This window comes from Ipomoea nil, unplaced genomic scaffold, assembly GCF_001879475.1.
Source record: "Ipomoea nil cultivar Tokyo-kokei standard unplaced genomic scaffold, Asagao_1.1 scaffold2159, whole genome shotgun sequence".
Classification (NCBI taxonomy): Eukaryota; Viridiplantae; Streptophyta; class Magnoliopsida; order Solanales; family Convolvulaceae; genus Ipomoea; species Ipomoea nil.
The window spans coordinates 1,264,101-1,289,333 of NW_017618587.1; the positions used below are offsets into that span (position 1 = coordinate 1,264,101).

General features: G+C 35.3%; 6 protein-coding genes across 7 annotated transcripts; 5 read left to right on the forward strand and 1 right to left on the reverse strand.

The window, feature by feature from the left end:
- Window positions 1–137: 137 nt before the first annotated feature.
- On the forward strand, window positions 138–8,980 carry LOC109149642 (uncharacterized aarF domain-containing protein kinase At1g71810, chloroplastic). Of its 2 annotated transcripts, none has more exons than XM_019297538.1 (21): window positions 138–574; window positions 686–730; window positions 1,013–1,051; window positions 1,839–2,009; window positions 2,111–2,263; window positions 2,510–2,545; window positions 3,480–3,523; window positions 3,937–4,027; window positions 4,108–4,149; window positions 4,265–4,373; window positions 5,058–5,172; window positions 5,262–5,311; window positions 5,477–5,555; window positions 6,115–6,165; window positions 6,400–6,541; window positions 6,616–6,660; window positions 7,002–7,100; window positions 7,203–7,244; window positions 7,371–7,547; window positions 8,322–8,441; window positions 8,664–8,980. In XM_019297538.1, exons 1-21 carry the CDS (start codon window positions 197–199, stop codon window positions 8,766–8,768), a joined length of 2,133 nt encoding a protein of 710 aa, XP_019153083.1. In that variant the 5' UTR covers window positions 138–196; the 3' UTR covers window positions 8,769–8,980. The 2 variants fall into 2 exon arrangements, with proteins under 2 accessions (XP_019153083.1, XP_019153084.1); XM_019297539.1 differs by having other exon boundaries at window positions 8,325–8,441.
- Window positions 8,981–9,371: 391 nt separating this feature from the next.
- On the forward strand, window positions 9,372–10,346 carry LOC109149182 (mitogen-activated protein kinase kinase 7-like). Its single transcript, XM_019296845.1, has one exon. The coding sequence runs from the start codon at window positions 9,372–9,374 to the stop codon at window positions 10,344–10,346; it is 975 nt and encodes a 324-aa protein (XP_019152390.1).
- A 1,103-nt stretch (window positions 10,347–11,449) lies between these two features.
- LOC109149487 (sphinganine C4-monooxygenase 1-like) lies at window positions 11,450–14,166 on the forward strand. The gene is made up of 3 exons (XM_019297277.1): window positions 11,450–11,691; window positions 11,829–12,136; window positions 13,217–14,166. Exons 2-3 carry the CDS (start codon window positions 11,906–11,908, stop codon window positions 13,757–13,759), a joined length of 774 nt encoding a protein of 257 aa, XP_019152822.1. The 5' UTR covers window positions 11,450–11,691; window positions 11,829–11,905; the 3' UTR covers window positions 13,760–14,166.
- Window positions 14,167–14,250: 84 nt separating this feature from the next.
- Window positions 14,251–16,050, reverse strand: LOC109149485 (pentatricopeptide repeat-containing protein At1g34160). The gene has a single exon (XM_019297275.1). It carries the CDS (start codon window positions 16,009–16,011, stop codon window positions 14,287–14,289), a length of 1,725 nt encoding a protein of 574 aa, XP_019152820.1. The 5' UTR covers window positions 16,012–16,050; the 3' UTR covers window positions 14,251–14,286.
- A 709-nt stretch (window positions 16,051–16,759) lies between these two features.
- LOC109149491 (uncharacterized protein OsI_027940-like) lies at window positions 16,760–19,512 on the forward strand. Its single transcript, XM_019297282.1, has 6 exons — window positions 16,760–16,933; window positions 18,065–18,251; window positions 18,336–18,495; window positions 18,642–18,685; window positions 18,804–18,852; window positions 18,993–19,512. The coding sequence occupies exons 1-6, from the start codon at window positions 16,929–16,931 to the stop codon at window positions 19,109–19,111; spliced, it is 564 nt and encodes a 187-aa protein (XP_019152827.1). The 5' UTR covers window positions 16,760–16,928; the 3' UTR covers window positions 19,112–19,512.
- Window positions 19,513–21,194: 1,682 nt separating this feature from the next.
- LOC109149488 (probable WRKY transcription factor 51) lies at window positions 21,195–23,247 on the forward strand. Its single transcript, XM_019297278.1, has 3 exons — window positions 21,195–21,681; window positions 22,138–22,284; window positions 22,917–23,247. Exons 1-3 carry the CDS (start codon window positions 21,323–21,325, stop codon window positions 23,101–23,103), a joined length of 693 nt encoding a protein of 230 aa, XP_019152823.1. The 5' UTR covers window positions 21,195–21,322; the 3' UTR covers window positions 23,104–23,247.
- The last annotated feature ends 1,986 nt before the right edge of the window (window positions 23,248–25,233 follow it).

Genomic DNA, 25,233 nt, shown 5'->3' on the forward strand with positions numbered 1-25,233 from the left:
GTACACCGGATAAATGTTTAGATTTGCGAAGTTTTGCCGTGCTGAAATTGAACACTATAACTTCCCATTTTCATTATCCACAAGGTTCGGAAAAAGATAATAAATTAATAATTGCCTAATTGGTTCCCGGCTATCCAAACACTGTCCTTCTACCGTTATACCTGACAATTCCGCGCCCCTCCGCCACAGAAACGAAATGAAAACGCTAGGGGTCCCGCCACCATCTCCGCCGCTGTTCTCCACCTCGTCTTTTTCCGGCTATTCCTCCCGCCGTTTTTTCTTGCCGAAACGGGCCAGTTTCAGCTCCTCCAATTCCCGCCGACTAGCACCTCAGCTGCCGGCGGCTGTACGTGTGGAGGATGACTTTACCAAGTACTCGGGTTATGTTTTCGAGCTTAGTCCTGCCGAGGAGGAAACACTTGCAGAGTACAACATCGCGAAAATAGCCGCAATCTATCAGAAGAAGCCGCTCCTTGTGCTGCGACGCCTCTTCCAAATAGGCTCCACTCTCGGCAAGTGGTTCGCCCTCAGATACATTGACACCGTTAGCGAACGAGCAGACGACATGTTCAAGGTAGCTTTTCAATTTATTAGCAAAAATAAATAGACAAAAATTTACGTATTATGTATATGTCTATACTTGAATAGCTGAATTGGAATCTACTCTTCTTCGTGCTCTATGCAGATTAGAGCTGAGCAACTGAGGAAGATATTGGTACAGCTTGGCCCGGTAATTTTTCTGTCATTATTCACCCAACAATTTTATTTGCAGAGTGTTTGACTCGGTACCTCTTTGTATTTAAATGTTAAAGTAATTAATTTCAATTTTCGTATGTTTTTTTTTAATAAATTATTAAAGGTATATAGGTATCTCTAGCAGTGATTAAGTTGTATCCTTTACATTAAATTTAACTCTCTGATCGTTATTTTGAGCATTGATTTGAGATATCTTATTAAAATATTGTACAAAATGAGAAATAACACTCTTGCCTTTGTTTGATTTGTATCACAGGCATATGTTAAAATTGCACAGGCTGTCTCATCTCGGGCTGTAAGTAATGCTTCCTTATCCATACATAATACCAAACCTTTTTCCTATCTGTATACTACTATACTTCTTTCCTTCTATAATACGGAGTTGCTAAAATGATCTTTGGGTTTCTGAAACAAATATTTGATGCTATGTAATTTGACTATGAAGGTTACTCAAGCATGATGCATTGCTGCTTACCTTTTAACATCTATAGATTAAGATGACATTGAGCTCCTAATTTATTGTTTCTTCAGAAATTCTTGTTGGAAACATGTCTAAGAAAGGTTATGCCATAACATAGACTAAGCATTCCCAATCCAAATACCTTCCCATCCACCATTTGATACAGGAAAATCAGTTGGATGTTAGCCCTCAAAGACCAATCAAACCTTAAATCTTCGTAGGGAATCAAAGATGAAGAAACCCTCACTATTCTGTTTGTTTAGATTATGTCGTTCCTCTCCCTACAATCTATCCCCTAATCAATCTTCTTCCCCCCGCAATCTCTTATCTTCCCCTGTTCTCTGGCAGACACTACAGTGGTTGGGATCATTAAATAAAACTTTTTTTTTTAAGTGCATGAAAACATTGCCATAGTTTTCCTATTTCACCACATTGCCATAGTTTTCCTATTTCACCTTACTGGTATAAAGGCATCTTTTTCTTCAATCAAGCTCATAGTTAGTTTAGCTTTACAACCATACTGTTTGTTCTACCACACAAATTTAGCTTCTTTAGAGAATGTGCTAAAAAATTTTAGACATGCATTAATTATTGGGACTTACCTTATGGTTTTGTTTTCTAGGATTTGATTCCTCCTTCATATTTGGATGAGCTCTCATTGTTGCAAGACCAAATAACTCCATTTCCCAATGAAGTTGCTTTTGGTACTATAGAGCAAGAACTTGGGTTGCCCTTAGATGTACTATTTTCAGAGGTTTCACCTGAGCCTGTTGCAGCAGCATCACTTGGACAGGTAGTTGCTCTTTATGAATTTATGGACAGCATCCAATTTCTAAAGCAAGATTACTTGTCAGTACTTCCTTTCTAAAAGCCATTTTTAATATCTTTTGGAAGGTCTACCAAGCTAGGCTTCAACGTAGTGGACAAATAGTTGCTGTCAAAGTGCAAAGGCCAGGAGTTCAAGCTGCAATCTCCTTGGATATATTGATTTTAAGGTTTCTAGCAGGCCTAGTAAGGAAAGCAGGCAAATTCAACACTGATCTTCAGGTATAGCAGCCAAAAAGTATATTTCTGATTGGGGGTCAGGGGCTGATAAGTTGAAACACAAAACTTATATTAGGCGATTGCTAACTTGCTCCATAAGATAGAACTCAAATTATTTGTCTAAGAGATGTAGTATATTTCTTGTCCAGTGAAGACCACTTGTCATTTTTAATAGCACCTTTTGTTTCCAAGTAACTGACTTTACCACTTCTAATATATACATATCATTTTATGTTCTTCAATGTGCAGGCAGTTGTTGATGAGTGGGCATCAAGCCTTTTTCGGGTAAGTATTCATTTGCATTTTGACGGCAAATCTGGATACCTCCTTGTACATTTTAAATAAGACCCCTTCAGCACACCCTGTTAGAAGGAGTTGGCTTAAGGACTACACTGGATTGGTTAGTTTCACCTCCATACCTAGAGGTTGAAAATAAGTTTTATGCTTAGATTCATCAGAAATCTTAAAGGCATAATCTGAAAATAAGATACTTAAGATTCTATCATCCTGGGTGTAACTGAAGAAGGGAAAATAGAAAAGTTGAGGCTTTGCTGATAAACCATTGATTCAAGAAGTTTATTCTCCCTTAGCTACATACATCCAACTAACTCCTGTTCCTGTTGCCTCTTGATTATTTTGAGCAACCGTTTTAAAGCATTTGGAATTTTCAAGGTTTATATAAGGTATATCTATTTTGGAAAGATAAAGATAAGCAGGGTTCATCTTAATCTCTATGGAATTATAATGATGAGACTAACTTCTTTATGGGTTAATGACTCCTAAAAAGATTGTCATTGTTTGAACTTTGAAAGGGTGCACCTGAAGTATAGAATAACTTATTTCACCAATTTTATTTTTTATTTTTTGATCAAAAAAAACTTTATTAAGCAAAGGAATTAAAATGTCTTAGAACTGATGGTCCAAAAGTGACCATAACACATACTCAGCCCTTGAGATTGGGCCTATACTAATATAAAGAAACTAAAATAAAGGATGGACTTAAGCCCTAACAGGCCAGGCCTAAAGAATGAAATTCTGACCGTAAATTTCTATTATTGTAAGTTTTTTTTTTTTTTTTTTTTTTTTTTTTTTTGATATGCTTACCTGTCATGTTCTACTCTCCAAAAATCTGTGCTTAAACAAACGTATTTCTCCTGGTATCAGAAGAGGAATATTCTTAGTGCTTTATATTGAATACAGGCAATCAAATTGAATGCAGGAGATGGATTATGAAAGAGAAGCAAGTAATGCAATCAAATTTAGGTAAAATACTACTTAATTTGTTGATATTTGTATGCATTAGTTTCTCACACCTCTCTTTCCTGAAATATTTTTGATACACTATTAGCCTCGTGCTCTACAACAGAAATCCTGTTCAGACTTCAGAGTAAACAACTTGTTCCTTTTCCCTCATTTCAATAATAATATATAACTAGGGTGAACTTCATGTTCCCAGATCTATATGCCACCTTTCTTTCCTGAAATATTTTTTTCATGGATAGAAGCTTCATGTTCGTTACATGATTGAAAGAGTTAGTTGCTTACAAAATGAGTTTCACATCCACACCCTGTATATTTTTTGTTAGCCCATTTCTCAAACATGTTGTCCATTTGTTTAGTATAATGTACTCTCCTTTTTATTAGTGCTAACTATAGCTTAATATTTTCTAAAACAGAAAATTATATGGCGGCATTAAAGATGTTATGGTGCCAGAAATGTATGTGTCACAAACTACTCGTAAAGTTCTCACCATGCAATGGGTGGAGGTACAATCACATAAGTGTTGCTTTATTTTATTATGATGGCACTTTGTAGATCTTGCTGATATTAAATTGGTTTTTTTCAGGGTATAAAGCTGGCTGAAGTAAAGGATCTTTATTTAATTGAGGTCAAACTTTGGAATTCATTTGCCTTAGTACTTTATTATATCAACTCAAAGTTACACATTTATGTTGTGATATATAGCTTCTGAAATAGATACCTACTCACCGATTTGTTTACAGGTTGGGGTGTATTGCTCATTCAATCAACTTTTGGAATATGGTTTTTATCATGCAGATCCACATCCTGGAAATCTTCTTCGTACATATGATGGAAAACTAGCCTACTTAGGTAGCATCTTCAATTAGTTTTCATGTGATGGAAAGTACACAGAAGTGGTTTTATTTATCAGGATTTACTGTTCACTAGGGTTTGGTTTGCAATGAAATCTGGAAAGCTTAATGTGCTGAATTTGTTTATAAATAGGATTCATGATACTCTTCCTAATTAGAAAGCTTCAATTTGTTTTCTGGAAAATAGCATGTAGGAATGTGAAAATATTCAATCCTATTTTAGTTATTTGAAGTCTTGGTTCTCTCTTCAAAATGAGACATGTATTATGTTTTGTAAATGAGAACTTTAAGAGTAGCTGCTTAAATTGTTTATTTCTCGATACTGTATAAGACATTTAAGTATGTTGCTACAACTCATAACCTATCTTTAAAGCTATGTGCTTTCAAATTCTATGAAATTTTTAATGTTGATTCTGGAATGATAACGAGCTACCAGGTTACAACAAGATACTATAGTGTTTATTGTTTGGAAAAAAAAAAAAATCCTTCTAATGTCTCTGATTATTGCTATTGTACTGCCTTCTGATCTTATAGCCATTCTCATTTGGAGTTTGGACTATTTTTGTTTGTTTGTTTGTTTTTTTTGTTTTTTTGTTTTGTTTTGTTTTGTTTTTTTTTTTTTTTTTTTTTTTTTAACAATTAACCACCAAAAAGTTAATGGCGAGATTTTTTTAATCTCCAGACTTTGGTATGATGGGTGAGTTTAAAGAAGAATTTCGTGATGGTTTCATTGAAGCATGTCTCCATCTTGTAAATCGTGATTATGATGCACTGGCCAAGGACTTTGTCACTCTTGGGTACTATGGTTACATTTCTCTTCAATAGCCAATAAAAATGTTATTACTGTATGTCTGTATGTGTCATGTTTCAATGTTGATATTGACAGGCTTCTTCCACCAACAGCAGACAAGGATGCCGTTACAAAGGCATTAACAGGTTTTTGCTTCTGCATCTGTATTTATTAATTCTGTTTTTTTTTTTTTTTTTTTTTTACACACTAAAAATCTTTATTAATTAACCGTCTTACCTTGTTTGAGTCCAGAGATAGAGGGGACATATAGCCTTCATGTACTAACTTTTTTTTTTTTTCTCTTATTTTAGGTGTTTTCCAAGATGTTGTTGCAAGAGGAGTCCAAAATATAAGTTTTGGGGATCTTCTCACAGATTTAGGATTCACCATGTACAATTTCTAACAGCTATTTCAAGGGTTAACTGAACATTTCTATATAATATGTTGTACATTTTGCATGGATAGTTCAATGAAAATGCCACATGCATTCTACCTATATTCAACTTAAATTTCTCTAATTGAGCAAAGATGTTTTGCAAGAATGGAGTTTTATATTTCAAGATCTCATGATCTTATTTAAACATTATTGTATCAGATAAGCATCCTTAAAACAAAAATGAAATGAGCACCTGCCTTTCTTTACACATATATTCATAGTTCAGTAAAAATCTTGCTTAAATTTTCTTCATAGGAGGTTAGCTTTCCTGTAAACTTATTACTATTCTTCACTGGAGACCCAATTTCTAATTTACATTTGAAAATACCATAATTAATATACAATTATGGAGGTTAGCTTTCCTGTAAACTTATTACTATTTTTCACTGGAGACCCAATTTCTAATTTACATTTGAAAATACCATAATTAACATACAATTATATTTATTCTACAGATGAAATCTCTCAATCTAATAGTATTCTGAGTCAATATTTTTTTTAAATTATTTGCAGGTATAAATTCAAATTCCAAATCCCTTCCTATTTTTCCCTAGTAATTCGAAGGTATACATCCTCTTATTTAAATAATAATGAGAATACTAACAGTAGAATAAATCTATTGTCTCTAGTATCATTAAATTATTCTTTAATTATCTTAATATCATTACAATCTACAAATTGTAGTTTGTTTGTTTGTTTGTTTTTGTTTTTAAATAGTTTTTTTGGTCTATAATACAAATTGTAGAAGTAGAAGTTAGCAATTGCAATTTTTCATTTTCATTTTTTGGGGATATACAGCCTTGCTGTTTTGGAGGGTATTGCAATCAGCTTTGACCCAAATTACAAAGTTTTAGGTAGTACATACCCTTGGATTGCCAGAAAAGTACTTACTGACAGCTCACCAAAACTGAAATCTACTCTAAAGGCACTTCTTTATAAGGTACATGCAGATTCATCTAGTTTTATACAACTGTGTTTTCGCCATCCATAGTTTTAATTCCAAGTTTTTTTTAGGATGGCACGTTCAGGATTGACCGTATGGAGTCTCTCATATCGGAGGTAAGATTACATATATTTCCACATATTGCATCACAAATTCACAATGCATCAGCTGCACCTAGACTCGTTATATCAGATGTCAGTTATTGAAAATGTTTTTGGAACAATAGTGAAGCATATATGCTCTTAAAACCAGCATGTCAATTGCTATGGACTTTAAAGCATTTTCCTCGGATTATATGACACATTTTGTATTCTTCAGAATCAGCACTTGCATACTGTTTTCTTTACTTGATTTCCATCAATGTCAAAGAATGGATCCTTTACTTCCTATCAATTTTTTGTTATCATATTTCCCAATTAACTTCCTAGACATTTGGAGCCTAACTCGTCTTTAACAGTCTCTCCGTGCCAGGATGGAGAGAACCCTGAAGAAAACTGATGTCAGTGAAACCAGGGTCATTATCAAGCAAATTCTTGCTTTTACATTGGATGAAAAGGTATCCTGCCCTATGATTTGCTATTTGCTATTTGCTACTGCTATTAATGATTATGAGACTGGAATACATTGACATGTTTGCAAAATCATCTGAACCTTTCAGGGTACATTTGTAAGAGAAGTACTTCTTGATGAATTAGCTAAGGTATGTATTTCTTTGGAAGTTACAATGCAAATGAGAGGCTTGAATAGGTTCCCGATTACTTTAACTTGAACACAATCATCATTCAAATACTGTGGCATTTCTGCTTTTTTTCACTTCTCATAATAGGGTTTGGATGCGCTTGGGCTTGCAACTCTTGAGTCTGTAACAACTGCTGTGTCTGCAAACCTGCCCTTCTCTCCTTCCGATTCATTTTCTTCAATGACAGATGAAGATATTATGAATCTGAGAAATTTGCAGCGTCTTGTACTATTTCTACAAGGACTTGATAAAAGACCCAGCATGGTAAGAGTGTAACACATGTGGAAACATTTACTCAAAAGAAGAGTGTTATCACAATATTGATTTACAACAAAAATGCAGAATATTTCTGAGAAACTGTTTCACTTGAATTTGCTTGTACACTATCAGTTACATTAAGTCTAGTGAATTACTGGATCATATTATACCAATTAGAAGACCAGAGTGTTTATGTTAAAGTCTTCTGGTGAATCTGTAGTATGACAGACAACAGACATCAAGTGGTAAATACTCAAATGAGTATCAACAAGTAGATTGGGTGTATATGCATTGCCAGCCAATGTAAGATGATAATTCAGAAAATTTTGGGAGAAGCATCTAAACATTTATATTTGGTGGCCATAAAAGTGTCATAAACTTAATATTATTGCTCTGGGGTAGTTTTCTAAATGAAGTAGAAGAGGGCTTTCCATTGATAAACTAGGAGTCTTTTTTCAATCTTGAATCATGAATACTTGAATAGCACAATTAGCAAGGAGGCCTTATAGGTGCCAAGGGTTGTGCAACTAATATGAATCACACAGGGCTAATATTAGATCTGTACGTGCACTTCACTTAATATTTTTGAAGCCATGAGTTTAGTCTTCTATCTGTTTCACTCTTGTTTAGGAAGTCACCATTTAGGCAGGTTCTTTACATCTTTTATACAATCTAACTGCCCAATCTAAAGACCTATATATTATGACTTTTATATTGTAGCAAAATATCTTGCAGACTTGACATTTAATTAGTAACTTCTCCTGACTAACTCTTTTGTAGAAGGCTAATGGCATCAACGCACACTCTAACCAGAGGGAACTATCAAATGGAGTGCCTTTTGCCCTTAATCAGTTTGAATCTGCTCAGGAACTACTGCCACTTCTTTCTGTCATCCCAGAGGTAAATAATAAATTTTGCAGACTGCACTTATTAGCCAGTTTTGATTGATACTTAATCAAGGGTATGCATTATTCTTAATAGTTTTTGAAGCCGTATCCTTATTCATCATCCCAATCTTAGTTTATAACATGGTATCAGAGTCTGTGTCCACTTTGGTGGCGTCCAGAGTTGGATTCAAGTTTATAACAACTAACAAGGAAATCAATGATATATACATGGCAGCTCCCACAAAATATGCAACAAAAGCTGCTGCTTTTACCAGGCGATCTAGTAGGAAAGCTTGCTTCCCGTGTTGCTGCAAGAACATTGCGTAGGATCTTCTTGTGAAGTGTGAGTTGAAGCTAAGAGGCGAAGATCGATTAAGCTAAGTGTGGATACATGAGAAATTCTTGGAATCCTCAGGCCAACTCTCTATACTCTCCAAGTATACCAAGCTAAGAATGCTCATCACACACTAAATTTGATTTTAATTTAAACGTTATGTTGTATTAACAATATATCATATTATTGTGTTTATATTTAGTTAGATATTTGATTTATTGTGTCAGAATAAAATTTGAAATATTACTAAACATTAGTTTTTAATTTTTATTTCATAATTACGACCAGGGAATTTTATTTTATTCACAACATATGAAAAAAAAAAATTAAAACAAAAAAATGTATTAGTTAATTATTTCTTAATTTTTTTAGTCTACAATGTTCGTAATTTTCCTAATTACTTAAAGTCCCAATATGTTTCTGAATTCTATTCCGGATTGAAGTGGGATTACTATATAATTTTTATTAATTTTTTTTCTTCTAATACTAAACTTAATTGGATTGAGAGATTTTCTCAACTCCTATATAATACCGTACCAACACTATTGTGGATCATCAATTCTTCATCATCATACTATCTTAGTAATCATCAGTCATCACATCTTCAGTATGAATTGCCAAAAGTTGGAACTCCTTGGTGGGGGAGCTCACGGCATTGTGTTTCTCGTTCAATATTATACTTCACCTACTTGTGTTTCAGTGAAGTTAGTCGTGAAGTCTTCGAAGGTCAAGTTTTCTGATTCCATTTGGGAGGAAGGGCAAATTCTGAAAAAGTTTCGAGGATGTCCCTATATAATTCAGTGTTTTGGAGACGACACAAGTGTAGAGCATGGAAACAATGTGTACAACCTTCTGTTGGAGTACGTTCCCGGCGAAACACTTCAGAGATTGATCAATTCCCGGGAAAGATCCATCTCGGAATCTGAAGCTTCGCTCTACGCTTATCAGCTTCTGAAGGGAATCCAAGAAGTTCATCGTCTCGGGTTTGTCCACTGCGATTTGAAGCCCAACAACGTTCTTCTCTTCCCATGCAAGTGTGGTTGCGGCTTGAATCAGCTCAAGATAGGTGATTTTCGGCTATCTAAGGTCGCCGGAGAGGAGGGTCACCGGGGAGCTTTACTCTACACCTCCCCCAAATCTCTATTTTGCGGCATGCACGAGGCGCCTAAAGATATATGGGCAATAGGGTGCATGGTAGCGGAGATGATGGTCGGGGAGTCGCCTTGGAGGTTTTCATCATCATGTAACAGTAATGACGACAATAAGTTAGCTCTAGACATGGCCTTCAACGAACCCCAAGTCCCAACTGACATATCTGATTGTGCTAAGGATTTTGTAATGAGGTGTTTCGAAAGAAACCCAAATGTCAGATGGAGTGCTGATAAGCTACTCAATCATCCATTTGTTGCCAATAATAATAATTCGCTGCTATGCCAAACATGGGAGGATCGTCAAGTCTTAAACAATAGACTTTTCAAGACCGAAGAATGGATTTCTCGTTTTGATTTATTTTCTACTCCGATTTCGTCGTGCACTTGCGGTTGTTGCCGCCGGGATGAGACTAATGAGCACGGAATAGTATGAAAGGAATATATAGGTTTTAAACAAAGAAAAATGGTGTTGGCACATAAACAAACTGTGTTTTTTTTTTTTTTTTGGAAAATGACACCTTTTTCCCATAAGTTATATGCTTATAATATTTTTTTTCTCTTGTGTTATTCATGCATCCACATTTATTTTATCAATTATTATAAAAGTGACGGGTTTTTCCCTGATATATTAAATGGACGTTTCTACCTTTAAAATAAATATTTTATTTATTTCTCTTCTTCAACAAATTATTGCTTATACGTAGAGATGACCACGGTTCGGTTCGAACTGAACCGGACACTACAACAATCAAATCGAAATATTTTGATTATGATTCAGAACCAGAATCCAATAATTGGGTTTTCGTTTATTAAAATCGTGAACTGAAAAAATAAATAAATCCTGAACCGTGAACTGGAGGTTCAAATCGGAACAATTACTAGCATTAGCTTAAAATTAGAATTATAATATTTACAAATAGTGTATGTTCTTTTCGCATTTATTTTTATTCTCAAATACAAGTATATATAACCGCGATTTAATTTTTATTTTGAATTGTCAGTTCACGGTTTTGGATCCAATTTGAAGTGCCATTTTCCTCCTTTTTTTTTTTCTTTTTTTTTTGGTTGGATGGTTGGGGTTGGTCATTTATGAGTTTTAAACATGTTAATTAGTACTCTGTATTTTATAGAATTTAACAATTTTTTGATGGAGAACAAAAAATAATCATATCACAATAATACTAGAACTAAATAATAATATTTTGAAATTAAAAAAAAAAATTCTAAAAATAAACTGTAACTTATAAATTAGAATTTAAAAAAAAAAAATGAAAAGTGAAATTGTACCTTTTAGGTTGACTGGGTGTACAAATAAACGCATCACAGCTCATTTAAATGATTTTCTTATAACAAAAAAAAAAAAAAAAAAAAAAAATCTTTCCACAGATGACAATTGACAATCAGATCAACGGCTATTATTTAACTGGAGTTTGGAATAAGAATTAAGAAACCGGTAAAAAAAATCTATTCCGTACCGTACATGGTAGAAGTCAGATTAATAATAAACGAAACCAAAAAAACATCAAAGCGACCCATTGTTTTGTCGCTCTATTTTCTCCAAAAATAACTTCAAAATTTTCGAATCTCACAACTGTCACCACACTTATCACCGCCCTTGCATTCAAATAATACAATCTTTTTTTTAATACTTTTATATATACACATATGCGTAATAATTACGTATATATATGCAGATTTAGGAGCATAATCTGGCGCATTTATATGCTCAAGATCTGTTTGACAAAATTTCCGCGAGAGATTTCAACAGTTACTGTCATGTAAGTTGACCCATTTTGCGTATTTCAATATTTTTTTTTTCTTTTTTTTTTTTTTTTTGTTTTTGGCACCTTTTTGGAGCCTACTTACTATCTTTTTAAGCTACTCAGAGTAATATGGTGAGCATTGGTTTATGTAGATCTTGAGCTGGAAATCACGATTTTAGGTAGTTTGACTTGAAGAAATTGGAGGGATTTAATCATTTATAGAGGAAAAATGGTATTTTGGGATGGGTATGTGAGTGATGAAGTGATGGGGACGTTTGCTCCAATAGTTGTGTATTGGCTATATGCTGGGTTTTATCAGCTGCTGCCGCCTCTAGATAACTACCGGTTGCACACCAGGAAAGAGGAGGATGAGAAGAATTTAGTGCCATTGCTTGCTGTGATTAAAGGGGTTCTTCTTCAGCAGCTTGTTCAGGCCACTGTTGCCCATCTGCTCTTTTTGGTAATTCCATCAGCTTTTTGTTGTTGTTTGAATCTATGGTGTTTAAAGCAGTGTAGATTTTGATATTGAATTAGTCATTGGTAAATGGTAAGCTTATTGACTTGGGTGCTTTGGGAAAAATCTCTTCTAGGATATGCAGCTAAATCCAGCTTTTCATTACTGCTTGGAAGTGCATTTCCACCCTTCTCTTTGTTTTTATCAGTGGTTCTACATGTTTTTTTGAGTGATGAGGAAACCTGCATTTACTATCTGTCTTGTGAGTTGTGAGGCAAAGGACCCACTGGCTCGCTCAAATCAAGAAGGCCAATAGACTGTTCCCACTAGGAGTTAACTTGGAACCTTATGGTTACCAAACCAATAGTCTGATCAACTTGTGTTTAGTTTACTGGAGGTTGATAGTCAGATTGGTATGAGACAACTTCAGTGTTTCAGTTTGACCCATACTTGCACATCTTTTACAAAGGCAGTGCATTTAGTTCAATGGAATTTGTATTGTGGAAGAATGTTATACCAAAAAAAGAGGTGTTCTCTATTTAATGGTGTTGTGTTCTCAATGGTAACTGACCTCACCATCCCAGACTCCCCGACCCCCTTGTTTTTTCCAGGCTGCATTGTTGCCAATTAGAATACAAGTAGACACCAGTACAAGCATCATGTTTGCCTTTCACCCCTTTCCCTTTTGGAATACGTATTTGTGTTAAATGCACCAACAACCAATACTAGCCAGCTAAAAATTGCAAATGCGTGTAAATGGTGTTCCCCCTATGTTAGTTGGATAAAGGGTGATAGTATAGTATCATTAACATTTGTCTTGTCAAAAAGGTGACATAAAATTCATTGCATTAGTATTTAACTTACTAATATCCAGTATAGACATCCCAAAATAGTGTCAGCTAATATTCCTTGTTTACTTAACATATATTTTTAGTAGATAAAATGAATTATGCATTATAGTTGGATAAATATTATACTTTTCTTCTGCTTTGTCTCTCGTTCTCGTAGTTTTAATCTGTATCTGTTAGTTTCCTTTTTAAGGCATTGATAATGAGTTGAGTGTAACCTCTTGAATTCTCGATGCAGTTAACTTCAAGCCCGACCCCATCTGTAACTGTAGTTCAGCCCTCTATCATAGTTCAGATTGTGCAAATTGTAATTGCGATGCTGGTAATGGACACTTGGCAGTACTTCGTGCATCGTTACATGCATCAGAACAAATTCTTGTATCGCCATATCCACTCCCAGCATCACAAGTTGGTTGTACCCTATGCTATTGGAGCCCTTTATAACCATCCACTGGAAGGTCTCCTGCTAGATACGTTTGGTGGTGCTATATCTTACCTTATCTCGGGAATGACTGCTCGGACTGCTGCAATTTTTTTCTGCTTTGCGGTTGTGAAGACTGTTGATGATCATTGTGGACTCTGGTTGCCCGGCAATATCTTCCATTTGTTCTTTCAAAACAACACTGCTTACCATGATGTCCATCATCAACTCCCGGGCACAAAATACAATTACTCTCAGCCATTCTTTCCTATTTGGGACAAACTATTGGGAACTTACGTTCCATACAAACTTGTGAAACGACCCGAAGGAGGATTTGAGGCACGGCTGATAAAAGACTAATCGCAGGTAACCCATTAGTGTACGTATCTTTGACATGTCGTAGCAGGAACAGCTACCAGTCGAGGTTATTCCACTCTTGGAGCCGCAGCTGCCTTGAATCGACAAGGTCTGTATTCTGTACCCTTAAAAAGACGAGGTTTATATTCCGCTAGCATTGAAGTCTGTGGAACTAGTCACTAGTCCTTTACATTCTCTACTTTCTTTGTTCAATTTGCTGTGCCAATCCACTAACCTATTATGTATTATTTCGAAATTTCTGATTATGATTACAACTTGCTAATACTCTAGCAGGTTGACAGTGTTGTATTGCCTATTGTTCTATTAAGCAGTTATGGAGATCATGTAACTAGAATTGTTTAATACTTTGATGAACTATGTTGAATGTGTATACTTTGATTCTTATTGAAGACTTTTTTTTTTTTTTTTTTTTAAAATCATTGAACACAAGTTGCCATATAGTGTCATTGAAGTATAATCACTTAACACAATAGTGAACACTTTCAAGAAATATAAATTATAAAGCAACTTCACCAATAATCTCTACAAGAACAAGATCCATCCTTGAATCTGTGAAATCGAGTCCTATCCCTGACAATGATTTCCCTCTCATATATCTTTGAAACAAGCTTGATCACAATGTGGCAATCTCCACATATTCTGATGTTCTTATTTACACTGATAGGTGTTCTATCACCTGTACTAATCAAAGCAAAAGCTACTGCCAACTTCTCACTATGGTAAGACAGGGCATTCTCCTTATCCTCCTGCTCTATATCATGCAACACATAATTTGTTTCGGGCACATACCCATACTCGCTTATTCTGACCCAAATCTCATCAAGCTTCCCATAGATCGCGATCCAGTCTGGATGGCTTTTATCGCCATTAACAAACTTGTACATTACACCATTAACTTCGACATAGCTAAAACCGGGAACCTTCTTGACATCCCTGTTCTTCATGGCCTGCCTCACTCTTCCTACATCTGCCCACCTCTTGTGTGAGGCGTACAGATTGGAAAGCAACACGAAATCCCCACAACTGTTTGATCCCATTTCAATGAGCTTGTCGGCTGCCTTCTCTGCCATATCCACATTGCCATAAGTCTTACAGGCCCCGAGTAGGGTCTGCCATAGTACCATATCTGGAGCCATAGGCATTGTCACTATAATGTGGTATGCTTCCTTTAACCGCCCAGCTCTCCCTAACAGGTCTACCATGGTACCATAGTGCTTCACTTTCTTGCTCTCGCCATATTTCTCCATTGATTGATATAGTTTCATGCCTTCCTCCACCATGCCAGAGTGGTTACATGCACATAATGCTGCTAAATAACTCACACTGTCTGGCTTCATTCCAGTCTGAGCCATTCTTTCGAAAAGCTCAAGTGCTTTAACTCCATCTCCGTGCATTGCTAGAGCCATGATCATGGTATTCCATGTAACTAGGCTTTTTGAGCATCTCATTTCATCGAACACTTGGTGAGCTCTGTCTACAAATCCACATTTTGCATACATGTCGATAACAGCATTGCATACGATCACATTGTAGCCAAGATTCTTCATTCTAATATATTCGTGGACCTTCTGGCCTTCTGTAATCGCTCCCAACTGTGAACACGCAGAGAGAGCGCCCAGCACGGTTACGTCGTTGGGCTCAATATTTGCTTCCCTCATCTTCTTGAAAAGCTCCAAAGCTTCACTGGGGCGGTTCCCCTGAGCCAACCCGGCAATCAACGCGTTCCAGCTAGCTACATCTCTCATCTCCATTTCTTCAAACACCTTGCGAGCGTGATCCAGGTCCCCGCATTTCGCATATGCATCGAGCAAAGTCGTGCGGAGCAGGATATCGGAGCTGAACCCGAACCGGACGACGCCGGAATGGATTTGAACCGTCGGGAATCGGGCAAGGGCACGGGCGCAGGCCTTGAGCGTAAAGGAGCAGGTGAGAGCGTCGGGGTTGCAACGCGCGCGTAACATTCGGACGTAGCACGCGACGGCGTCAATTGGCTGGTCGCTCTGGGCGAGGCCGCGGATGATGGCGTTCCAGTCATTGGTGCAGGGTAAGGGGATGCGCCGGAAGATGAAGGCAGCGTATTGGAAGCTGCCGGCGGCTGAGGCGGCGCAGAAGTCGAGGAATTTGGCGCGCGATGGGTAGAAGTGGAAGAGGCCGGTGGTTATAAGATGAGCTTGGAGCTGCTTCACATGTGAGAAAGAGGTGCACTTGGGCAGGAGAGACTCCACATAGGCCATTCCGCACCTTGCTCTACCTTCAACGTTACCATTAAGTATAGTCCTTACAAAGTTTTTTTTTTTCATAGATTAATAGTGTCACACCATATTTGACGGAGTATTGTTCATCATCGGCAAACTTTTGCTGTTTTGGCATTTTTTTTGAAGGATAAACACGTTTTTTTTTTTACTGTTTTGTTGTTTTACCGTCTCCTCGGAGAGAAGCTGCCAGACGAACTAACCTGTGAACCATAGTCTTCCCTGAGAGAAGCGGCCAGACGAATTAACTTGTGAACCATAGTTTTAGCCCAGCTTTGCTAGTTAAGAAATCACCCAACCATTTCAACTTGGTTTACAAGAGATGACACAATTAGTTCATGCAGACATTAACATCATATTCATTCGTCAATGCATTCTAATATCTTAATCTGATATTTCAAACTTCCAATCACATTTTTTTTTTATGGTATGTTTATATTTATAGAATGTTATAAATGAGCTGACTACACATACTCTTAATCAAATATTAAAGAACTTAATTAAATAGTATCACATTATGTAAACAATTTAAAAGAGATTTGTAGCATTATTTTAAAAATTCCTCTCCCAAAACATTCATAGCATCTCCCAAAACATTCATAGCATTTTCTAACTCATCAAAGTAAAAAAGAAAATAGTAACAATAATAAAAGGAACAAAACATAACTTTAAAAAAAGATAAAGAAATTAGAAAAGTAAAATTGTTGGCCTTTACCAATTTATCTAGGCGCCCTAAGAAGTCTCTAGACTTTTCCAGTAGCCGCTCCCCTCTGTTCTCCAACATATAACACTCTCGAGCCCAACTACGAACCGCTGTGCAGAACCCGTAGTACAAAGATCAAAACGTTCTACTTCGATCAACTTCCGTATATCTCGAAGAAGCTGCAGTAGCTGATACGATGAGGTACTCTCCGTTTATACACGCACTTTTCTCTACGTTTCTATTCGTGCATTACTAATGTGGCATTGTTTCTGAATTTGCATACTCTATCGAAGCGATTTCCTTTACAAATTTCGTTTGTTTGTTGTGAAGATTTACTCTCTTTGTTTGTTCATTTCTGTACTTTTTTAGTGAAAATTTATTGGAAAGCCCTAGGGTTTAAGGTTGATGAACAGATTAGCGGATTTTGTTTCTAGGTTTCAGTCAATTACTGTTGCATGAGCCGAGGTTTTGATTCCTTTCTCAAATTTGATTGTATATGGGAGACATTTGCCTGTTAGTTGCTCTTATCTATCATCATGAAGGGAAAAATTATTAAAGTAGGAAAGGAAAAACGGAATATTTGTTGACGTCTCTATCACTTGTTAAAAAACAGAGAGTTACTTGTTGAGCTTGTATGTCCAATTTATTGACTTGTATTATCATTTTCTATATTAAATAAACGAGTAGGAAAAGTTATTTGTTGAGATCTCTGTGTTCAATTGGTTTAGAATGTGATTAAACTGAAACAGTATTTTAGGTGGGATTTTGGACTACAATTGCACATTAGCATTGTCATTTAAATGACCTGGGATTTTTAATTTTGATAGTGGGATATGATCATATGAATGAAAGTTGAGCAAACTCTTTAGATCCTATAGCAAATGCTAGATCAGATACATTGCATCATGTAAAGCTGTTCATCTCACTAAATTAGGATCTATGTGGACCAATGCAATGATCTTCTTTAGTAGAATGAGAACTTCATAAAGTTGATGTACCTGAACACTTGCAATGGAACAGGACTAATGTGTACTTCAGTTGTAAAAATTAATGTCGAATACTTGATCATGTACCCTGTGGATTGTGTCCCTTTAGCTCTGTACAGTTGCATTTTGCTGGGCCTTCACTCCTCGTCAGCCCATTATGCAAAAGATAATTCAGTTATCATGCCCAACATTTATTGGAAATTTCATTATTGGTCTTATACTACTGCTTTTTATGGTTATTAGTGTTTCTCTGACTACCTTTTGTAGTTCCACTGGGTTCTATTGTGATATTGACTTCCAAGAGTCCAAGACTGACACAATATTTTTCTGTGTGGATAATGCTCAGCCGTCATCCTTCTGTCAAGTGGGCCCAGTGTTCTGACAAGCTCTTCATCACTGTTGAGTTGCCAGATGCCAAAAATGTGAAGTTTAAATTGGAGCCAGAAGGAAAGTTCTACTTTGCTGCTGAAGCTGGGGCAGATAACACACCATTTGAAGTGAGCTTTGAGCTCTTTGATAAAGTTGATGTGAATGTAAGTGACAACCCTTCCTCTGTTTCTTCTCCATTATGGTTCATGAGGGAATTCAAATTAACTTCTAGTAAAATCACAATTTAGGAAAGCAAAGGCAGTACAACTTCTAGATATATCTGCTATCTTGTAAAGAAGGCAGAAGATAAGTGGTGGAGCAGGCTGCTGAAACAGGAGGGTAAGCCTCCAGTATTTTTGAAAGTAGATTGGGACAAATGGGTTGATGAAGATGAGCAAGATGAAAAACGTAAGTCCCAAATCTTCCCTCGTCCTCTTTATTTGTTTAATTATTAAGATGTTCAAAATGAAAAGTGTAAACACTGAATCTCGTGCTCCTCTTTACCTTTTGATTACTTCTTTTTTAAGTACACTCATTACACTTGTAACTTTCAGCTGGAGCTGGGATGGACTTTGGTGGTGATGATTTTGACTTCTCGGTAAGCATCTGATTCATGAACAAATGCACTTGAATTGGTTTTCTTCAAACCCATCCTTCCCTGTCAGGGGCTTTGTGTGTGGATGCTTTACTTGATTTCTTACACTTCTTGCTTTCAGAATCTTAGCATGGGTGGTCCTGGAGATTTTGACGCTGATGCAGCAGGAGGCAAGTATTTTTATTCATGATTATGACCGTAACATTGTCATTTTACATGCACTGCTTCCATCTTCTGAGGTTGAAGTTATCTGTGGGAAACATTCTGTTTGAGATTTCTGCTATGCTCAGATTTTATGCGCTCTCTGCAGATGATGATGACGATGATGACAGTGACACTGAGGAAGAGGGTAAGGAGATCGAAACAGGAGCTGCTAGTAGCGAAGTGCAAGCACATGCTCCAAGCAGTGAACCGGAGACAAAGGCTTGAGTTCTTGGCCGCCCCATATACATTGAACTGTCAGCCTTCTACTGTTATTGGGTATGGATTAAATTGTAGGCCATGGTATGGTTGCATTGAATGTTAACCGCTACTGCTACTGCTACTGCTGTAATGTGTTCTGGAGGACTCATCTTTGCCTCAGCTCTCTCTTGTAGAATTTATCATCCATCCTAGTGCTCCTCGTACATTTGGACCGAAGAGAATTTTATGGATTGCAGTGTGCTTTAAACTTCCACTTTTTGAGTTTGATTATTGCTTTGATTGTTCTTTAATGAGTAGAAAGTGGAGAGTATGCTGCCGTTCTGCAATGTTGGGTGTTGTTGATAGATGTAATGTTGGCATCAACGCCCAAGAACCAAACATTGCGAGTTTTATTAAAGCTTCTTAGACGAGACATATGGTCAGAAAACCTTTGTTTTCCATCTATCAATGAAATTTTTATTATTTCAAAATTAAAATACACATTATAAATTAAAGTCTAACCCAATAATCTAATGATTCATTATAATTTGTTACGAAATGCTCAACAATGGAAAGAAATCTTTGGTTAAGTTAGAAGAAGGCAAGTTAGAAGAAATCTTTGGTTTAGCTAGAAAAAGTCGAGCTGGATAAGTTGGGAAGGGGGAAGTGTTATTGAATTTGGACTGCTTAGAACTGTTTAGATGATAGGAACATTGGAGTTTGAATGTAGATTGGTATTGGATTTGAAGTAAGATGGGTATGTTCTTTAGACCACAATTGAGGGGTCTAAATATTATATTAGTTTGTAGGCTATTACGTGAGGTTTATCTTTTACATATCTTTGAATAGTGATTACGAATTGCTTTTGTCGCTTAAAAAAATATTATATTAATTTCTATATTCATTTGAAATGTATTAAAAAAAATATTATATTAATTTCTATATTCATTTGAAATGTATTCAATTTTATATTATTGAATTAGTTTATTTAATCTTTGATAGTAAGCCTATCTTCATCCTAGTAAGTGAGCCCTTTCAAGATAATGTGGTAGATAATTTCTTATTTTATTTTGTTAGTTTATGTGGCTTGCAAGCTTGCAAAAGTTTACCATAGTGGTAGTCTTTTGACTTCTTTTTTTTTTTTTTTTTTGTTATTATTATTATTATTATTATTATTATTATTATTATTATTATTATTATTATTATATAAAATGAAAGTGGAATCACTTTTGAAAATGAGAGTATTGCAGGGGTGTAGAGAAAATAATGAAGAATTTATAATGATGTGAAAGTGAGATTCACTTCTAAAAGTGAGAGAGTATTCTCATTGTTAATGATAATCTAAGTGTGTAAATTCGTTGTAACATTTTATAAGTGTTGTCTCTATCCAATTGCTTTAATTTGATTTCATTCTATCCCCTATACTTTAGTATTTAACTTTTTATTATTAAAAAAGCTGCCACTTTAGTTATATGATAAGATATAAATAAAAACCTTCAAAATAGCATGCATTTGAAAGAAATTTTAAAAGGAGATTGACATGATGAGAAGTGAAGGAGCCAGGAGGATTGTGCCTTTAATGACTGAAAACCTAATATTTTCGACTGTTGGTTGAAAACTAGATTTTCAATCAAAAGATTTAATTCTGAAAAATGGCAGAATATTCACATCTTTTTTTAAATACAGCTTATAAACCACTGAATTAAATCCGTGCAGACATAATTTTAAATCAATCATCACAAGAGCGTGTTTCACGCTAGATGTAAAACAAAAAGATACATTCAAATAAGATTGTAACATAATAATATAATAATTAATAACTTTAAAGAAGATAATATTATAAACTCACATATTCCATCTTTTGTCATACGACAACGTAAGGCAAAAATAAAAGGAAAAGGGAAAGAAAGATAGCGTAAAACGACGGCCATAAAAGAGAAAGGTTGCCCAAATAAAAAATTAATTTTAAATTTGAAGCCAGATGCCTACGTCACGGGGATGACGCAAGCGAATGACGTAGGCTACTGCAGGTCCATGGATTATGCTTTGAAGTTTCTGAGGAAGCTGTTATAGAAAACGACAACTATATATGTGAGAATACTGGGCCGCCATTATATATATCTCTGTGTATTTCTATAATATATATGTGAGTATCGGTCGCGTTTTCATTCCCAGAAAGTCTTCCATTAGTCTTCTGGCTGGCCGGCTAGATTCTTCAATTCGGAAAAAAATTAAACAATGATGTCCGACTCAGATTTTCTCCAAGCAAACATTAATCCTCCATCAAAAGATCACCCCACCTTCAATCATGATTCTTTTGATAATCTTCCTAGTATAATTGAAGATTATCATCGTCATTATTATCCAATTTCCGAGGTTTCGAGCTATATTTCGTACGTTAATCACTTCCTCAACGACGAATCTCCGGCGCCGCCGCCTAATAGTACCGGTCACCGCGGCTTTGGGTCGTCGTCTCTTTCGCCGCCGTCTGCCGCCGTAGTTACGCAGGAAAGGAGTTGCACCACCACGACTACCGGAAGCTCGTGCAGTTCCTTTGATGGAATGCCGCCGACGAGCAGCCCGAGCTCGCAAATGATGTTAGTACTTGTCAACTTTTGTCATCTTAAATTAACTTTTGATTTATGCAAAAAAAAAAAAGCCCAATAAACAACGTTAATCCATACGAACTTGAAACTTAATGATTATCAAATTAACTGTTCAACCAACTTAGTTGGTTAGGTTACTCACATCATGTTAATAAATATTCTTAGAAAATCTTTATGGGTCACCATCATTATCAATTGTACTCACAACTATAATATAATCATATGTATGACGATTATCAGTCGTGTTCAGTAAAATAGAACTGTACTACGATCATAAATCATTACTAATAATATTTGTTACAACTGTGTAGCCATGTAGGGTATACATGATAGTATAAGATATGTTTGGAACCTTAGAATTTTTTAGTATTTTTATATATTTTGTTATGATTTATAATTCGTTTTGGTTTAATATATATGTTTGATCGATATATGTTGATGGGGCAGAGGGTGTAGCAGTAATGAGATGAGAAGGAAGTCAAAGGAGGAACAGACGATTGTTTTCCGAACAAAGACAGAGCTTCCGGTGTTGGATGATGGGTATAAATGGAGGAAGTATGGGAAGAAGATGGTCAAGAGTAACACCAATCCCAGGTAAAAAAAGGAAATAGGAGATTAAATATGTGAATAATATTGCTATATTGTTAAAAATATATAAATAAATTTGTCGGCAACCATGGATTTTTTTTTCTTTTTTCTTTTTTTAAATATGTAAATAATATTGTTATATTTTATTATTATTTTTTTATTTTTACATGTCACACAATAGAAGTTTCTATGTTTATTGACCAATAAATGTTTCTTTGTCACAAGAATATTAGCATACATATGTGCAGTGCTTGCAAGCTTGTGTGTGAATTCTTAATTTCTACTCCGTAATATTTTATGAGAGTTGTCGATATTTATCAAATGCTTTAATCTGATTTCCTTATCTACTTTATTTGAGATTCTTCAAAAATATTATTATTTTACTATTGGATTGAGACATAAATAAAACCCTTTTAAAAAGCAGATCGATCCATATATAGCTCCTTTGATTTATTCCTAGAAATCCCAAAATTTAACATCTCAATGGAGCCCATTGTATTGGATAAACTTCTTTTCATCCATCTCATGGCATATAAATTATTTTTTTTAATGCAATTTACTTTTTCTGTATGATTACGAGTTATATTACATATATAAGAGAACATTTACCGTTCTAATTAGTCACTATTTAAAAACAGGCATTACTATAAGTGCGTCAACGAGGGGTGCAACGTTAAGAAGAAGATAGAAAGGGATCCAGAAGACTTAGATTATTTGATAACAACGTATGAAGGCATTCATAACCACGAAAGCCCTTTTGTTTGTCTGCTACCGGAAGATGTCGCCTCCTTGTGCCATCCAAGCAGCTTCACATTGCACTTTTGAAGAAACAAGCAAAGGCATATATGCTTGTCGCATATACCAACAATATAATAATATTGATGTCTCTCGATCGAGCTTGTTGCTTAGGATTTATCCCTCTTGTTTGGTTCACGAACTATTATACAAGAGTGTGATTTTTCTGGTGCATAATTTTAGCTAGCTAGATGTCACTAAGATTCTGTATGCGACTTTATATGTGTTCACGATGTCTCGTTTGACTAAAATATTTTTCGTGGAGACTACGACTAATCCGTTAATAGTTAACAATTATAAAGAGTAAGATTTGAAGTAATAAACAAGCTAATTAAGAGACCGGAAAGAGAAATTGATTTTTATAGGTTTTCTGGGTCTTAAAACACGATAAGTCTTTGCTTATTGTGCACAATGACCCCCTCACTTTGAAAGATTACTTTCACATTATCCTTAGTGAGACTCGATCCCAGATTATTATTTCCATACTTCACCTATTACCAACTAAACTGCCTATGCGAGCCCGATATATATTATGCAGACCAGGAAAAAACCATCCCCTCACTACTTGCCGCAACCAATGACAAAATAAATTTCAGTCTGTTGTGACCTTCTCTTAACAACTTTGACTAAAGAAAAATTGTATTGTTTTTTTTCCCCCCAACAAACGGTACATTATTTAACAGTGCATGTGGTACTGTTTCTTTCAAATTGGATAAATTCCGCAGAGGAATAAAAAACACATTTCCTATTCAAATACTGTTGAATAGACATATGGTATAGTCATCTTGCAGTACTATATATACTGTGTCGATTTGAATAGTTGTATTTATACGACTAGGAATGTTTGTCGGGATGACCTTGCATGAGTGTGAACATGAATACATACATGATAAGGATAGTTGGTCTTGAGGAGATTTAATTATATTGATGATGGATTCTAGAGAATAATATAACGTATTTGAAAATTTAGGTTAAGTTAGGTTGAACTTTTTGTATAGAACATTAGTTAGATTGACCTGATTTACATTCTTATGTGTTTAATGCAGATTAAGAATTTTATAATATAGTATTATAGTCTAATGAAATCATGAAACTAAGAACTTGAATTACCAAAAGATAAGTTAAAGCATTGAATGCATATGATTTTATCACAAGTTGCAACCTCCATGATCGTATATATGATAGGACAATCATGGGGCAGACATGTCGCAATTTTGTCACAAAAATACTTAGCTTGTACCATATAGTACTCAATGATATTTGATTGATTGAAGCCTTGAAGGTTGATTTGTCATTGGATAGCATTGAAGTTAATATACTATGGGTGAAAGTAACAATGGTGAATTAGAGTATCCCAACAATCGGATTTTATGAGTTTTCTTTCAAAGTTTTTATTTATTTTTTTAAAGGCTGAACTCCAACCTTAAGGGCCCCCCACACCCCGACCCGACAGAGAGAGGATGTAAATCATGATAACTCAACTGAACATGAACCACAGAGACTAGACATAAGAGTGGAAAGATAAGATATAATGTTTTTTTTCTCTCTTTTTTTGATTGGTTTAAAGAGAACTTAACTGTGGATTTATTGTAGTTGCTTTTACATATGTGGATCTTGAATTGATATGTGTGGCTATTGTGTGCACTGGTGTTGTCTACCGACTGCGTTTAATGAAAATTATTGAATATATATGAGAGCGACTATTAGAGCAAATTATAGAGAGTAAATATAAAAGCATTTCATATTCTCTTTTAAAGTCAATTTCAAGTGAAAGCTAAAATTTAATCGGAGTCAATAATCACCTTTACATGTAATGATTTTGTGTATTAATATCGCCTCTTCTAAAGTACGGAGTATATAATTGCATCAATCAAATCAATAGTCCGCAAATCCCATTGAAGAAGTAAACTGTACAAAGAAGACCTATGCGACATACTCAACTAAGAAGGTGCTGGACAGAATTAAACTCGAAATCTTCTAATACAAAAATCATGTTTCACCTACTCAGCCATCCATTTAAAGGCTAGGTGAAAATTGTGAATTAAATAAATTAACACATTTAGATACTTCCATAATTTTGGGTAGTTGAGCGATAATTATTTACTCTTTATTTCGAGCTTATTAAACTAAAAAAATAAATACTCCGTAAAAGAAAAGAAA

What these genes read in the sequence shown, in the direction of transcription:
- LOC109149642 (XM_019297538.1), top strand. Translation starts at nt 197, where the DNA reads ATGAAAACGCTAGGGGTCCCGCCACCATCTCCGCCGCTGTTCTCCACC. An exon ending in GAGCAGACGACATGTTCAAG is followed by an intron (nt 575 to 685) that starts GTAGCTTTTCAA and finishes TGCTCTATGCAG; the next exon opens with ATTAGAGCTGAGCAACTGAG. An exon ending in TCACCATGCAATGGGTGGAG is followed by an intron (nt 4,028 to 4,107) that starts GTACAATCACAT and finishes GGTTTTTTTCAG; the next exon opens with GGTATAAAGCTGGCTGAAGT.
- LOC109149487 (XM_019297277.1), top strand. Translation starts at nt 11,906, where the DNA reads ATGGTATTTTGGGATGGGTATGTGAGTGATGAAGTGATGGGGACGTTT. An exon ending in TTGCCCATCTGCTCTTTTTG is followed by an intron (nt 12,137 to 13,216) that starts GTAATTCCATCA and finishes TTCTCGATGCAG; the next exon opens with TTAACTTCAAGCCCGACCCC.
- LOC109149182 (XM_019296845.1), top strand. Translation starts at nt 9,372, where the DNA reads ATGAATTGCCAAAAGTTGGAACTCCTTGGTGGGGGAGCTCACGGCATT.
- LOC109149491 (XM_019297282.1), top strand. An exon ending in AGATGAGCAAGATGAAAAAC is followed by an intron (nt 18,496 to 18,641) that starts GTAAGTCCCAAA and finishes TGTAACTTTCAG; the next exon opens with CTGGAGCTGGGATGGACTTT. An exon ending in TGACGCTGATGCAGCAGGAG is followed by an intron (nt 18,853 to 18,992) that starts GCAAGTATTTTT and finishes CGCTCTCTGCAG; the next exon opens with ATGATGATGACGATGATGAC.
- LOC109149488 (XM_019297278.1), top strand. Translation starts at nt 21,323, where the DNA reads ATGATGTCCGACTCAGATTTTCTCCAAGCAAACATTAATCCTCCATCA. An exon ending in AGCCCGAGCTCGCAAATGAT is followed by an intron (nt 21,682 to 22,137) that starts GTTAGTACTTGT and finishes TTGATGGGGCAG; the next exon opens with AGGGTGTAGCAGTAATGAGA. An exon ending in AAGAGTAACACCAATCCCAG is followed by an intron (nt 22,285 to 22,916) that starts GTAAAAAAAGGA and finishes ATTTAAAAACAG; the next exon opens with GCATTACTATAAGTGCGTCA.
- LOC109149485 (XM_019297275.1), bottom strand. Translation starts at nt 16,011, where the DNA reads ATGGCCTATGTGGAGTCTCTCCTGCCCAAGTGCACCTCTTTCTCACAT.